A 16654-nucleotide genomic window follows, 5' to 3' on the forward strand; every position below is an offset into this window, starting at 1 on the left:
ACACACGCACACTGTCTCTCTCTTTCCCTCCTTCTCGGCTCATCAGTATTCATGACGCCTTCCTCTCTTCCTGTTCTCTTGTTTTTGCCTTGGCTCAAACCGTCTCCCACAGAAACAGGGAGAGTGAAAAGGGGAGAGAAGGCAAAGGAGGAATGGAGTGGAGAGATATAAGAAGAAGGGAAGAAGGAGGAGAGATAAAGACACAGAGGCATGGAGAGTGTGTTTAGCTGTGTATGTAATTGGCCAATAAAAAATAGGGTCCTCAGAGGTAAACAGTTTAGCAGTCGGGGATTGGCCCCAGCAGGAAGCAGGGAGAGAAGATTATGAATATGTAAATGAGTATGCAAAAGACATTAAAGCAGGTTCACCTGAGCTTGTTACATTATGACTCCAGGGTCTGAGATGTCAGTGACGATGGCTAACACATTCAACACCATGCATTCTGATTGAACCGGATAATAGGGCCAGCCAACCAGCTGCGGCTATTTTTACATACTCCTCTCAAAGGCGGAGGGAGTGATGATGAATTAAGAGTGGAAAGCGATGGGATCATTTTGTAGAAAGGTTTTCAACATGTATTGGCGGGGGAACCAGCAAAAGTGTAACCACGCAGTAACATACTTTGTCATGTTTAAATCTGATTCATTCAGCGTCAGATTGCCTTTCCCTCCACCCACCTCATGTGTTTTTTCCTTGTCAATCATCCTCCTTTTTTCTCTTTCTACCCACCTCACCCTCCTCTGTCGCCATCTCTCTCTTCCTTCTCCATATCTCTCTTTCTCTCTCTCTCTGTGGATCATGTGCAGATGCAACTATCCTGTCGTACGACGGCAGTAAGTTTATGAAGGTGCAGTTGCCTGTGGTGATGCACACTGAGGCGGAGGACGTCTCGCTACGCTTTCGCTCCCAGCGGGCCTATGGCGTTCTCATGGCAACCACTTCCCGTAATTCCGCAGATACCCTTCGTTTGGAGCTGGATGGGGCCCGTGTCCGACTTACTGTCAACCTAGGTACACAGATGTTCACAAACACATAGAATCTCAAGCATTACTTTAATTACCTGTCATGGGAATGCAGCTGATACTGGCCTCTTGGTAATTTCTTGCATAGAAATGTCATTAACTGTTGATTAATAACTTTTTGTCCCGGTAAACTCAAAGGAGCCCTATTATGCTTTTCTTATTTTCTGTCATATATACATATATACTGTTGCGATGGCCAAAATTTAGTGCTCACCGTTATGGCACACCACTCTAGTGTGAGCACAGAAGCCCTACCTGACTGCTTTTGTTTGTGAGGGGCAGCCAATCAAAAGAAGAGAAGGAAAAGAGAGGTAAAATGGATTGTTTTGGGAAATGGGTAAACCGGGGGACTGTGCAAAAGTTGAGTATTAGATAAAGGAACACAAATTTGAAATGTGAATCATGCAGAACTCATTCACTACCTAGAGTAATGGAAAAGTAGAGCACCAGAGTCCGAGGCTAAAAATATATAGCTGGAAATGAGCATGAGAGGTCCCTTTTAAATTAAAATTCTCAGTAATTCCAATAAATATTTCAGCTAATTTTGCTGCAAGTATGCACAAGAGATGGATTCCACTGCTTCAGCAGATATGTTGCACAGATTACATGCACACATGCAAATATAAACAGCTAAAGGTTATTGGTTTTGTGTTGAACAGAGGGTCAAGCCTCAAGCTGCATTCTCTGCTCACTCCCAGCAGACCTGTGCATCCCCAACACTTTCAACAAACAACACAAACGCACACGCACATGAATACTTTGCACATTTTGCAGCCTGAGATAACTGCTAAGCACTTTTTCAGCCTCATTTTTTCCACAGTCACACACTTTCACGTGAATTCATTTACATGCTAACACACACATCCTTACAGAGGGGTGCATGTGTTGGTCTCTGGTTGTCTGCAGCCACGTCTTTTCTGTGGTTGACGCCACTCGACACACCAAGGCATCATGGGGTTTTTTAAAAAAAAAAAAGGTACAGGGGCTGAATCTTCCAACCATTTACGGAGATTCGCGCTCTGGATAGGCGACAAAAATTATGGGATGTGTTCAGAGTCGTTAGACAAAACTGACACACATAACCCATCACAGTCTACCCACGCTTTTTATTGGTGACTGAAGCTGTCGCTCAGGCCAGAGCAGCCAATGAGCACACCAGTCATGCTGTGACACACCGCTCTCTTTATTGTGCTCAAGGTAAAAATCCATCAGTCTTTATTCAGATTTTTCCTTTTATTGGCTACAAAATAAAAATCGAAGAAACTGCATTTGCTGCACATTGTCCAGGTCCAGCTTGTGGTCCTGTGACAAACAAGGGGCGTGTGTTTTCTCAGCATTGTGTGCGTGTTTGTATATGCATGCAGGGTGTGTCGATGTGTGCATCCCCAGGGCGTGGAGAGTATGTGTATGTGTGCAGCATTAACCCTCTGCTCTGCTCTCCCTCCAGACTGTATCAGGATAAACTGTACAGCCAGTAAGTGATCCTCCATCTCACCTAACTCCCCCCCCCCCCCCCCTTTCCTCTACCTCCTCAGAACGTGTGTGCGCCGTTGTGTGTATGTGCTTTTATAAATGTGTGTGGCTGTTTTTCACGCTGTGTATCATGTCAGTTCATTTAATCTTCTTTCAACATATTTTTGTACCATTTGTCTATGTGCAGATATGTGTGTGAGTGTGCATGTGTGTATGTGTTTGACGGGGGAGGTGCACATATGCGTGCGATGTTCAGCTACACTGCAGGAGAGGTGCGATTTTTGCTGAGGGCCAGGGTTTTCCAGGTCGGCCATTTTAGCAAAGAGGGATCGATGGCAGAGAGAGAGAATGAGAGAGGATGGTGGGGGTTGAAGGAAGGAGAAAATAAAAGAAAGAAGAGAAGAAGAAACCTTGTTTAAGGCGTTTAAGTAAAATTAGGTGTGCTGATAAATAAGAGGTACGGAAGTAGAGAGTGGAAGCTGGTGGATGACTACAACTTAGAGCTTCGGGGTAATTACTTCTCCTTCATGCCGGAGACAAAAGACATGTTATCCCTCTGTTTCTCTCTGTCGCACCTTCATCCCGACGTCTGTCGGGTTGTTTTCTTTGTTTGCTTGTTGTTTCTCTCTAAACTGTACATGAGGGATTTTTGGGTAGTGTTTCGTTTAGTGGGTTTTGGCGTGTGTGCTTGTGTGAGTGCCTTTGCATTCTGTAGTCTTTTCATTGCCCATCTGTGTGTCTGTGTGTGTGTGTGTGTGTGTGTTTTCTTTAGTGTGTGTTCCTGTTCATGCTGCTGTGAGTGGAGCTGAATCCCTGATGAAGTTTAATTCCCTCACGTGGAGTTTCTCTCTGTCACGACCACAGAGAAAGCAGGAGAGTGAGAGAGAGCGAAAGAAGCGGATGCTCTGTGACGGCAAAGAGGTGGTGAAATGGACGACTGCTGTTGCCATAGAAACCCTACTAGCCACACAGCACTGTTGCTATTCCGCATGTCTGCTGGCCAATTTTAGACCAGTTGTCTCAATGAACATTTTAGTAGGCAGCCACTTTTCTGGCACACCGTGTGCATACAATAAATTATACATATGATATTCAAGGGGGAAGGGGGGGGAATGTATTTAACAGGCAGGCGCCAGTGAAATAGTCCACTCAGCAGTCAAATAAAAGCCTCGGCATGGGAGAGATTTGAGGCGTATCCTTCAGAAAAGCCATTTGTTATTTGGAGCTAATGAAATATGAAACACTTTTTTTTTGTTTTGTTTTCATTGTCCTGCTTTTATAATGTCTCGCATGTCATTTGGCTTAAATTATATTTTCCAAGCAACAATCAGCCTCCCTTATGTTTTTTTTGTTTGAGTCATTTCTCATCTTTTGCTTTAACCTCACAGGCTGTTTGCTGACCGCCACAGCCTTCACTAGTAACTCACTGAATGGCTTTTTAACGCTGACCCAGAATAGGTGTGTGTGTGTTTCAGTGTGTGTGTGGGTGTGTGTGTGTGGGTGCATTTGTCTCTCCCTCCCAGGTTAACACAGATCACTGCTTCACTGTCACATCAGTCTGCTCGTTTTTTGAGTATTCAGTTACTACTCAAAAAACTCCACGCATACACACATGATAAACTCGCACATACATGCACATACTCTTTCCCTCACTCAGTGCAAGGCAATGATCCATGGTAACAGGATGAGATGCTCATGCCCAGAGCACAGCTGAGTCTCCTCAGGGGAACCCTCTGTGCTCTCCGAGTGCACCAACACACTCTTTTAGCTTCACAATTGCACACACACATTTCACACCACATCCATTTTGATTGATTTAATTATGTTTGCGTGTCGGCAGCCTGTACATCCACATTTCTTTACCTCTCTACCTGTGTTCATATGTGTGTGTGACTGTGTGGGACCGTATGTGTGTGCCTGTGTGCCTCCGTGATTGATGTCGGCATGCTTGACATTTTCTGCAGCAGAATTCGTTCGGGTCAGTTTACTTCTCACCTCCCCCGTCATTACCGCCTATAGGTCACTGTAAGCAGACTCTCAAAGCAAGTAGAGGGAAGGGGAGTATGTGTAAGTGTATGCGTGTGTGTGTTGGGAGGTAGTGGGAGTTGCGCTCAAGGTTGGTGGGGTGCTTGTAAAGAGTAGAAGCAAGGGGACACTGAGGATTGGGGAACAGTCAGCCTGTCAAATGTGTGCAGTCAACTATGTGAAGATATGAGCTGGTAGATGAGCAAAGAGAGAGAGAGACATCACGAGAGGACAGCTCAGCTTCTTTCATTCTGCAGCACATCAGCACCTTGGAGAGCACGCTGATGTTCCACTGTGTGTCTAGTGCCACCATGAGGCTGACTGCAGCATTGCATAAGCAAATCTCCTACATTCAGGCACCTGAACAAGTATAAGTGTGGAGGCGAGAGGGCTGTTGGGTGGTCAAGGGGGTCTGAATTTGCTGTCTGTGCATGTGTGGGTTGTAGGAGAACGTCATGGCGGTGTGATCTGTCCACAGATGGATTGTCTCAGCGTGGGCCTGTTGTGACTCACAGTCTCCAGTCTTAGACACCCCCAACATCCATTTATGTTAATCCTTCTGTCTGTCTGTGTCACGTCATCTGTCTCTCTTGTAAATCTGCAAAGAAGCCTGTCTGTCTATATGTCTGTTTGTCTGGAAAGAGTGCGTTAACACTGAGGTGTTTGTCTCCCCAGGGTATGAATGGGTCCTTCCCCTGCTACTATTAGCTTCCATTTTCTCAGTTTCTGTCCTTAATTTTTTACTCAAACTACCTGGCTCTCTTCTTCTCCTTCTTCTGGTTCTTTCTCTGTATCTGTTTCTCTTTCTGTCTCTCTCCTCATCTTTATGCAATATGTTAATGGTGCTCTGGGCTATGTGTAGGTAAAGGCCCAGAGACCATCTTTGCTGGGTCAAACCTCAATGATAATGAGTGGCACACGGTGAGGGTAGTCCGGCGTGGCAAGAGCCTCAAACTCACCGTGGACGACCTGCAGCCTGCTGAAGGTAACCACAGCAGCCTGACTTATTTTTTGTTTTCTCCCCATAAAATGACACTTTTTCCAGGTCTTAAGTTGGAGTGTAGACATCCACTTGAATTCTGTGTTGAACATTAAGGGGTTTATTTCTTTTTTAGAGAGCATCTGTACCTGAAAGCAATCATACTGAATTGTGATCGTGGTCATGATAGTGTCTACTTTAGTACTAGTCTGTCTTTTATTCATAGTGAGGATGTTGAATAAATAATAGTTTTAGTTTTAGTGTTGAACAGTTCCACCTGAAACCCACCTTTCCAAAGCCCTCACCTCTTAAGTTTACCCCGCCACCAGGTCAGATGGCGGGTGACCACACCCAGCTGGAGTTCCATAATGTGGAGACGGGCATTGTGACCGAGAAACGCTTCATGCCTGCCGTGCCCTCCAATTTCATCGGCCACCTTCAGGGCCTGACGCTGAACGGCATGCCCTACATTGACCTGTGCAAGAACGGCGACATTGACTACTGCGAGCTCAATGCTGTTATCGGTTATAAGAGCATTGTGGCCGACCCCGTCACCTTCCGATCCCGCTCCAGTTTTGTCACCCTGCCCACGCTGCAGGCCTATTACTCCATGCATCTCTTCATGCAGTTCAAGACGACGTCCCCAGACGGTCTCATCCTCTTCAACAGAGGAGACGGCAATGACTTCATAGTGGTAGAGCTGGTTAAAGGGTGAGCTGGACAATAAGTTGTGTGTGATTTACCTTAAGTCAGTCATTGTCAAATAAAATATAAAATATTACTCATAAAAGGCAGTTTTACTTGTTCATGTTAATGTTTGTCCTGCAGAAATTTATAATTTACTATTAAGATCGTCCTCGATGAACAAAAAAATAAAATTTCTTGACTTTAAGGATGAAATGGGCTGTTAAGTGTACGATATGAAAAATGCACAAGTCACGCAGCTCTTTTTTTATTCTTGTAATTAAGCTTCTAAAAGACAGATAATAATGCCCCGGAGCAGATGACCCTGTGTTGTTCTTCATCACACGTACGATTAATTTCCCTTTTCACTTCTCAGTTATTTAATCCCCTCCCCTCTCTTTTTCTTTTTCCTTCTCTAGCTACCTTCACTACATCTCTGACTTGGGCAACGGAGCACACCTGATTAAGGGCAACTCTAACAGTCCTCTTAATGACAACCACTGGCACAACGTGCACATATCCAGAGACACTAACAATCTCCACACAGTCAAGATTGACACCAAAGTCACCACACAGACCACCATGGGTGCCAAGAACCTTGACCTAAAGGGTACGCAAAAATAAAGGCATTCAAAGTTAGATACTGAAGCTGACACGAGATAAATCTTAATTATCTTAATCTGACCTTTATCAGGTAAAATTCTTTGCATTATTAATGAGACCGTATACCGTAATACGCGCACCTCTTTTTGTTTGAAACACAAACTAGCTGTTTTTTGTGGAGGTTGTGTGCCAGACTACTTCTGAGTCAATGAAGTTGGAGGTGTTGTTACCTTGAGCAGAACCAGGCTAGCCGTATCTCCCTGTTTCCAGCCTTTGTAGTAAACAAAGTTCAGTCAGACAGCTCACGTTTAAACTGATTTGTTACAGCAGCAGCATGCAGCTTGGCAGACACTCTCTGAGCTCATCACTCCCATTGAATATGTTAAATATAAAATTGGGAAGTGATGAGTAAACATCCCCCTGGAGTCTACAGGTGCATGCTGGGATGGTGAAGGGATTGCAAACAGCAGACAGTGATGTAGGGCAGTAGTGGCACTGACATGTCAGAGGGAAAGGTAAGAAATTTTGTAGCTTAAATAGAGTACCAAATTGGGAGGGTGTGTTTGGTATATGATGTGAGGAGAGTTATGTTTCACGTACATGAGGCAGCGCAGATCCAGTAGTCTGCCCGAACCAGCTTCTGGAGGTAGCTACTTATTACCATACAGATATGAGAGTAGTGTCTTTTTTTATTCTAACTCTAATTAAGAAAGCAATTAAACACTTTTATTTTAAAAAAAAATTAAAGGGTAAAAACATGCAAAAACAATTAACCTAGTGTAATTTATCAGGCTAAATTAAATTGGTACTATATATAACTAACTGACTAACTGAAGATATTTGGCTGAGCTCACTGAACTTGTGATAAAACTGCTATGTGATTAGATCAATTAGTTGATAAAGTAATTTATAATTTATTGCAATTAAATTATTGATGCAAAACTAGACAGTTCATGTTTGCTTTGTGAAGCTGCCATTCACTCTATTGCTCCCCGACAGGTGACCTGTACATCGGGGGCGTTTCCAAAGAGATGTACCGAGACCTGCCTAAGCTTGTCCACTCCCGTGAGGGATTTCAGGGTTGCTTAGCAACAGTCGATCTAAACGGACGGCTCCCGGACCTTTTGGCTGATGCCTTGGCAACCATGGGACAAGTGGAGAGGGGCTGTGAAGGTGAGGTGCAGACAAAACGGCAGATCTGCTCCAGCCCCGTGTCCCAACTGCTTTTTCTTTCAGTTTTCATTTAAATCATGCTCTCTGTTATTAGCATAACCCACTAACCCAGCTCCTGGCCTGTTAGATGTAAACTTTACTCTCTTTCTTTTCATCTCCTCCTCAGTCTTTCTGCACATTGTGTTTTCTCTCTCTGATCCACTCTTTCAGTAGTTCACAGGCATCTGTGTGCATTGACTAACCATCTAACTTAATTTGCTTGTTTGCTTTTTTGTTTGGCTGACAAAAGTTACATTGATGAAAGCTGACTTGCAAGGTATATCGCTTTGTGCGAGCATGTAAGAGACACTTGTGTGTGTGTGATGCTGAGGAAATGTGTGTGCGCGTGTGTGTGTGTATGTGTGTGCGTGTGTGTGCGTGCGTGCGCACGTGTGTGCGTGCGTGTGTTTAAAACTACCCAGTGGTGTCCAGTGTTGTGTGGATCCCAGTGATCCAGAGTCAAAGGTCAGAGGAGACCTATCCTCTCCTAGCCACCGTAGTGATTTCATCACAGTAGCAACATTACCACTGCTTGACTTGAGTTGACCACAGCTCCACCACCTTGCAGCATGCTCTCTAACCTCTCTCCTACTGACTCCTAACCTGAACTTCAATGCTCCATTTGTGAATCATTTCACACTCTTTCCTCCTTGCCTTGTGTTGAGGGCAACGAAGGAGAGCTAAGTTTAGCACTTTGACATTCTCCTCCTCCTGAGTCGTTTAGCATGAAGCAGGGAGAGAATGGTGACCGACTGCTCAAGGAAGAGTATTGAGATGAAGGCCTTTAAACATAACTCTGCTCTCTTATGTTTAATTTCCCCTCCTGTCATTACCCCATTCCTTTAACCTCACCACCTGCATGCTCTCCACATTTGGCTCTTTTTACTGAATAACACACTTTAGGTTCATTCGTGTTTATACTGGATCCTGTTAGTGTAAAGCTAAAGAATGGGAGCCTTTCCACAACATCCTAGTCTGACTAATACTACTAATAATAACGTCATTACAGCACAAAAAACCTATTCAACCAACCAGTTTTTCAAGGAAATGCAGTTTAAAGATAACCACACTGTACTCTAATAATGTTGTAAACACATTGGGCTCCACACAAAACCAAATCCATGTGTCTTTTTCTATTTCCCTAACTTTTGCACCCTTCCACCCAACCACATCTGTCACTGCAGGACCCAGCACTACCTGCCAAGAAGACTCCTGCTCAAATCAGGGAGTTTGTTTGCAGCAGTGGGAGGGCTTCACCTGTGACTGCAGCATGACTTCATACGCCGGGCCACTGTGCAACGATGGTGAGTCTTTGCTTTTATGGTCTTTCCAAGGCCCAGGGGGGGTTACAGTTTTTTTGGTGGTGCAGAAAGCTCAAGTGTAGAGTTTGTTATCTGCTGTATTCAAAGTAGATACCAACTTGAAAAACGTTATCTACCAGCATTTGGATCATGCTGGTTTAATCATGCATTTGCCTTTTGTTAGCAGGTTTGTTATCTGATTTAACCGAGTTAGGTGAATCACAGCGGCTGACTCTCTAAACTGCAAGAAATAAACCTAATCAAATCTTCACTGTGGTGCAGAACTGCAGATGTGAAAAATGCTGCAATCGGATGATTTGCTTTGAAACACCAAATCACAGCATCATCTTGTGCCTTTTTTCTCAGCCTCCACAGGAGGGCACTGTCAACTGTTGATTTTGATATTGTACAAAAATATCAATCCCTCAACTGGCTGTTCTATAGCGTGTCTATGTGTAGCATTAGATTAAAAATGTCTCCACGCTCCATAGCTTTAAACATTAATTCATCCTCCAGAACCTTAGAAGAGAGATATATGTAGGTTTTTAAGTCACCCTATGAGTCAAACAATTATATGATTTGTTATTTGGTTGAGTCACTTATACAGTCAGCCTCCTGCAGTAATGGTGATAAGTAATTTGGGAAACAGCCTGCAGAAGGACTTGTCAGAATAGAAAAGGCCAGTCAGCTGTGACATTTTAAGTTTTTTGTTATTATTTTCCAATATGCTCCTTGTGTTTAAAAGATTTAGCAAAACGTAGATTTACCAGCTGGAGTGGTCGACCTGTGATGGCAGATAACACCATCACAACACACAGATTTACCTGTAATTTCATTTTTTTTTATCTGTGTTGACCAGCTGGAACCACTTATATCTTTGCCCGTGATGGAGGCTTGGTGATTTACACATGGCCCCCTAATGAGCGTCCCAGCACCAGGGCTGACCGGCTTGCCCTCGGGTTCAGCACTCAACAGAAACATGCCATTCTGCTTCGGGTGGACAGCGCATCCGGCCTGGGAGACTACCTTCAGCTGCAGATAGTAAGTACAACAATTTGTCAAGGGTTATGTGATTTATCATTCTTATGTAATATTTCTTGTTCATTTAGTCAGCTATTGCTACAGTAACCACACTTGTAATTAGATCTGTGTGCATTCAATATCTATTAACAGTATTCACTCTTCATCATAATACGATGGTCCACCACTCCAAATGACACATGTAATTATGGCAAAACCTTTACAGATTGTGTATTTTCCTTGTTTAAACCAAAACGACTTGTTATGAATTCTCATAAGGAAATTATATCTCACTATGAAAGAATTGGACACATTTATTCTTCCCTTCCAGTAACAGAAGCTATTTGTTTATTGATTCTGGGCTGCATAATTACATTAATTGATTTTTAGTGTAAAAATTAGTGATCATGCATAAAATGGACCTAATATACTAATTTCCAGCTCCTTATTTATATTATAGAAGGCTTCTATGAAGTACCTCAGTTCAACCAACAATCTGGTAATGTTCTCTCTTTAAGTCAACTTTCTTCTGATTGGCTCTCTCACAAACAGAAGGTTTGGAGAGCCACCTGTCTGAGATGACATAAAAAGTAGAAACAACTGTCTTTAGCTGAGTGTTAAGAGCAGTATGAAGCTTTAGCTTTGGGATCATGAGGATTCCTTGTTCATAGCCTGACTTCATTATTTGAAACTTGGGTCATGTTTATGACCGTGAACTATTGTAGCAGTATGTATAGGACAGAAAATAAGAAAAAGCACAACATGTTCTCTTAAAATGATAATTAAGTATAAATTAAGGCCAACAAAACTGCATTCAGCTGTGTATTTTACTGAGGGTCTTGGTGCCCTCAGTGATCAACCTTGTCCCAGCAAGCTCTCATAAACTTTCACTTGTACAGTCATAACAGGCACATGGACATTATTAAACATCCCAGCATTGGGTACTTGACAAGTGGTGAGCAATACCTCCTGAAATAAATTCTCACATTTATCTCTACGATGGTTGATAACACCTTCACAAGATTTCACATCCTCACAATCGAGCTTTTATTTGTTGCACGGTAAAATATCAGAAAATCGTGAAATATCATTGAGCAGTTTCAGTTTGAAGCATTTGTTTGCTCAAATAGCACTGTTACGATCATTAAAATAAGCCATCCATGATTGCTATAGCTGTTATTTTATGTCATCATTGGTATATTTTAGAATATAAAACAACCTTATTTTGGCAGGAAACTGATGTCATCCTCGAGACCAAGGATCTCAAAGTCATTTTACATTGAGGACCACATATGGCTCATGTCGATTTTAACTAGGCTTTATGTTAGTGTAAATAACTTTAATTATACATTTAAGCCCTGAGATATCTTAATATAAAAAAAGAAGTGCAACAGTATGTCTCAATCTTTCTACAGGATAAAGAAATTCAGCTGTAGTAAATGGAAGGATGTGTAGAATTACAGAAAAAGTTGGTTTCATTAATTTACAAAAAAGTTATCTTTTTTAACTCCTGACTCATTGTAAAAACAAACAAAAAAAAACAAAACATAAATTATTGTAGTCAATAGTTAAAAAAACAGGAAATTTTCTGTCATTTAATTGTTAATCTGTTACTATAGTATAAATGTCCGTGGTCTTAATCATGAGGAAAAAGTGTGAAACTTGGGCCATGTTTATGACCGTGAACTATTGTAGCAGTATGTATAGGACAGAAAATAAGAAAAAGCACAACATGTTCTCTTAAAATGATAATTAAGTATAAATTAAGGCCAACAAAACTGCATTCAGCTGTGTATTTTACTGAGGGTCTTGGTGCCCTCAGTGATCAACCTTGTCCCAGCAAGCTCTCATAAACTTTCACTTGTACAGTCATAACAGGCACATGGACATTATTAAACATCCCAGCATTGGGTACTTGACAAGTGGTGAGCAATACCTCCTGAAATAAATTCTCACATTTATCTCTACGATGGTTGATAACACCTTCACAAGATTTCACATCCTCACAATCGAGCTTTTATTTGTTGCACGGTAAAATATCAGAAAATCGTGAAATATCATTGAGCAGTTTCAGTTTGAAGCATTTGTTTGCTCAAATAGCACTGTTACGATCATTAAAATAAGCCATCCATGATTGCTATAGCTGTTATTTTATGTCATCATTGGTATATTTTAGAATATAAAACAACTTTATTTTGGCAGGAAACTGATGTCATCCTCGAGACCAAGGATCTCAAAGTCATTTTACATTGAGGACCACATATGGCTCATGTTGATTTTAACTAGGCTTTATGTTAGTGTAAATAACTTTAATTATACATTTAAGCCCTGAGATATCTTAATATAAAAAAAGAAGTGCAACAGTATGTCTCAATCTTTCTACAGGATAAAGAAATTCAGCTGTAGTAAATGGAAGGATGTGTAGAATTACAGAAAAAGTTGGAAAGGTTTCGTTAATTTACAAAAAAGTTATCTTTTTTAACTCCTGACTCCGACTTGTAAAAACGAACAAAAAAACAAAACATAAATTATTGTAGTCAATAGTTAAAAAAACAGGACATTTTCTGTCATTTAATTGTTAATCTGTTACTATAGTATAAATGTCCGTGGTCTTAATCATGAGGAAAAAGTGTGAAACTTATGAAAATACAGTTAAAAGTCCAAAATGTATATCCTCCTCCAAAACTGTCCACTGGGCCGGATTGGAGTTTTTCCTTGGCCATTATGTCTGACAATTCTGTCTAGACTATGACTGGAATGTGAAAGACTGATTCCTTTACTGATCCAAGATGAAGTTGGAAAACAGCATAACTTGTCACTAACCTGAGCAGATTTTGATCCAGGTTCAAAGGTCATCTACCCAAAGCCCAGCTCTATCTCAGCATTGATTAAATAGTTTTATCATTCTGAGTAAACAATTGAAGTTATTTGAATCAGTTGCAGATGCTGGTTAAGCAGGCATGGGCCAAGTACTTCCTGTTAAAAGGGAGTTTTTCCTTCTCACTGTCGCCAAAGTGCTTGCTCATAGGGGGTCATATGATTGTTGGGTTTTCCTCTGTATCTCTGAAGCGCCTTGAGGCGACTTTTGTTGTGATTTGGCGCTATATAAATAAAATTGAATTGAATTGAATTGAAATTCACCATACTTAAGACAGCTTTGGTTTTCATTGTCCACCCCTTTGTTTGTCTGCTTTCAACTTTTGGTTTTTGGTCAAACTTATCAGGTCCTTTTACACCATTTAATACACAAATACTTGGTCACACACACTCTGCTGTGCATACCCAAAAGACATGAAACTGGTAATATCCTGACCTTTACACATCTGATAAAATGTTGTCATACCTCTCCTCCTCCTCAGGACAAAGGCAACATTAGAGTAGTGTTTAATGTCGGCACTGACGATATCAACATCGAGGAGAGCTCCAAGTTTGTCAACGACGGGAAGTACCACGTAATTCGGTTCACCCGCAGTGGTGGCAATGCGACCCTCCAGCTGGACGACCTGCCGGTCATAGAGCGTTATCCCTCAGGTAGGCCCTGCCCCGCACGTATAGGCCCAACCCTCTGACTCATCACACCACTGCCTGTCCTGGGGGCAGCGCCAGCTATACTTTAGTCCAATTCAACTCACTTTCTAATCAGTGTTTTCTTTCAATGTTTATATTCAAACACTGAGGTTGAGACATATAATTGCAGCTTTGTTTTATGTTATTGTGTTTGAAATGAAATATGTGTGATCTGACATGAAACATGACTTTTTAAACCATAAAATGAGGTAGTTTTTACAATAGCTTGTATACTAGCCAGCTATGTTATGTTAGGCCTGTTAAATAGTGTTAAAGGTAATTTATGAAAATATTCAATACAGTTGTTTTTTCTCACCATAAAAGAAAATAATAACAGCTGGTGCATTTTTGGTCAAATAATAATTTAAAAACATGTCATATTTGGAGATAAATGTTTAACTAGAGTAAAAAATAAGAAAAAGAAAAAAGTGTATTTTGTTGAGTATAGTATTTGTTTTTATATTTGTTGGGTTTTATATTTAAAGTGGTAATCTTAGTTAGTAGTCTTTAACACAATGAGGCTTTAGGTAGCTCATAGCCAAAATGCTAAATGCTAGTTGTTGTGAGGTGTGTGTGAGTATGTAACACTAAACTCAGTCAGTCATATAGGCAGTATGTGACAGCTGTAACATTATTTCCCTGTGCTCTTGCAGATGTTAACCCCTGAAATGTCTCTTTAAATTAAACCCAATGAACAGAGAGTAAGAGTCCGCTCAGTGGAAACGTAGTGAATTCAGCTCTTCTTCTCTTCAAGCTGACCTTAACACAGTGACATGCCAACAATGAGCAGACCATTACTTTCTTTTCATTGCTGTTCTTTTTGTATCCAGCTCCTGTACCAAGTTTGGATGTGCGTAATTACTACTGTGTTTTCATCTCTAAATTAAAGGCAACATTGATAACGAGCGCCTGGCCATCGCCAGACAGCGAATCCCCTATCGGCTCGGTCGAGTAGTTGACGATTGGCTACTCGACAAAGGTAAAAACCCTGATTAAAATTCCTTAAAACTTTCAGCTTAAAAAATACAATTTGAAGACAGTTGACTTATTGTGCACCATCAACTAACATCTAAAAATCTAAATCCATAACTAAGTATTTAAAAGTTGGGCAGCTGTAGTGTGTAATACTGTGTAAACTGTAGTGCCTGTGAACGTATCTTGTTAGTGTGTATCTGATAATATCAGGTTAAAGGGACGATGGAGAGATTTAAATGTGAATAAATCAGAAAATAGAAAAGAAGTACTGATAAAAGATGCTTTATTAAATAATTTTGTTTCCTATCAAATTGTAAACGATAAAGCATTTTACTAAAGACTATATGTTGAAAAAAAATTTGTAATCAAATTAAAGTACATGCAAAGTATTGTGCCATGTAAGAATTATGTAAATTTGAAATGACTAATAGAGCAATTCTTTTTGAAAAAATGTAAAAGTTTTCCTCCTAAACTTCAGCAGAGCTCCTTAAATTAGACTCTAGTCCCTTTAACAGTGAGCAGTGCTAGAGCTTATAACCTGTGCATGCTTCATAGGGCTGTGACAACAGTTCTCTAGATCTCTGTCTCTCTGTCTGCCTGTCTGTTGCTCCTTCAAATACAATGTCGTGCCGCACAGCCATCACCATAGCAACCATCTGTCAGCCCCGTCTTCTCGGGGCCCTCTGACTCCTCTCATCTGCTCACTCTTCCTCCTCCTCCTGTTCTTTGCCTCTTCATCCTCCTCGTCAACTTCTCAGTCTCTTCACCCCCTTCTCCTTCTCTGGTTCTCCGTTCTCACTCTTATCTCTCTCAGCCTCAGCCTTCTCCACGGTTCTCCACGGCTTCGATTTTGCTCTGCCATGCATAATCTATCCCATCCTCTCACCATGGCTTTGGGGTGGTGGATTGTGTAACACTTACTTTGTGTGTATGTACGCACGTATGTGACCACTGGAATGTGTGTGTGTGTGCGTGTGGCTGTATTTGCGTGCCTGTCCACCTTTTTTCTATGTGTGTTTGGTTGCGGGTGTTTGTGTGTGTCTGCGTAGGCCGCCAGTTGACCATCTTCAACAGCCAGACAACAGTGCGCGTTGGCGGAGGCGAGCGAGGTGCAGCCATGTTCCAGGGACAGCTGGCTGGCCTTTACTATAACGGCCTCCGCATCCTCAACATGGCCGCTGAGGGGCACCCCCACATCAAAGTGGAGGGGAGCGCGCGTCTTGTCGGCGATATGCCATCCTCTTCGATCACCCCGCAGTCCAGCGCTGCGGCCGGAGGCAACCGTTCAGACTCCGCCCCGTCCATCAGTGACATCACAACCACCACAGCCACTAACAGGAAGCAGGGTGGAACACCGCAGGTCAGAGCACCATCAAGCTTTTCTTTGTCACCTCATGCGAGGAAAACCTATTAAATCCAATCTGTGTGGTCACATAAAGATCTGCTGTTCCAATGTAATTCCTCAGATATCTTCCTTTCGTGTGGCAATAGGTAATTAAAAAGTGGTAATTTGCTTTGATAACTTTCTTTTAGCACTCAGTAAGAGGATTAGCATGCCGCAGCCCACTAATCAAGGATGGAAAGATATAACAGGAAAAGTGGAATTGTTTTATACTCCGCTCAGAGCTCCACTCAGTTTACTCATGAACCACGTTTCATATGCAGTGTTTTACATAATAATAAGAAGCACTGGATAATACGTCAGATTTCTTCTACTTTTGACTGCTCAGTTCATTTCACCCTATCCCTAGCATCATCCCCTTTCACACCAACCCTCAGTATGTCCTCCTCCT

The 16654-nt window shown here is 41.8% G+C and overlaps 1 protein-coding gene across 6 annotated transcripts in view; it reads left to right on the forward strand.

Moving 5' to 3' along the window:
* The window catches only part of nrxn1a (neurexin 1a), a 68843-nt gene that overhangs the window by 41824 nt on the left and 10365 nt on the right, over positions 1-16654 (forward strand). For 4 of the 6 annotated variants that reach the window (XM_006791034.2, XM_006791036.2, XM_006791035.2 and 1 more), the window contains 11 exons: positions 807-1010; positions 2470-2496; positions 5383-5505; positions 5829-6210; positions 6603-6793; positions 7786-7959; positions 9183-9302; positions 10159-10340; positions 13679-13850; positions 14776-14865; positions 15911-16221. In XM_006791034.2, the coding sequence (XP_006791097.1) occupies positions 807-1010; positions 2470-2496; positions 5383-5505; positions 5829-6210; positions 6603-6793; positions 7786-7959; positions 9183-9302; positions 10159-10340; positions 13679-13850; positions 14776-14865; positions 15911-16221 (1976 nt within the window). The remainder of the gene's footprint in view (positions 1-806; positions 1011-2469; positions 2497-5382; positions 5506-5828; positions 6211-6602; positions 6794-7785; positions 7960-9182; positions 9303-10158; positions 10341-13678; positions 13851-14775; positions 14866-15910; positions 16222-16654) is intronic. The other 2 variants (XM_006791038.2, XM_006791037.2) reach the window with 2 other exon arrangements.

Source organism: Neolamprologus brichardi, chromosome 8 (assembly GCF_056152115.1).
Source record: "Neolamprologus brichardi isolate AB-2024 chromosome 8, ASM5615211v1, whole genome shotgun sequence".
Classification (NCBI taxonomy): domain Eukaryota; kingdom Metazoa; phylum Chordata; class Actinopteri; order Cichliformes; family Cichlidae; genus Neolamprologus; species Neolamprologus brichardi.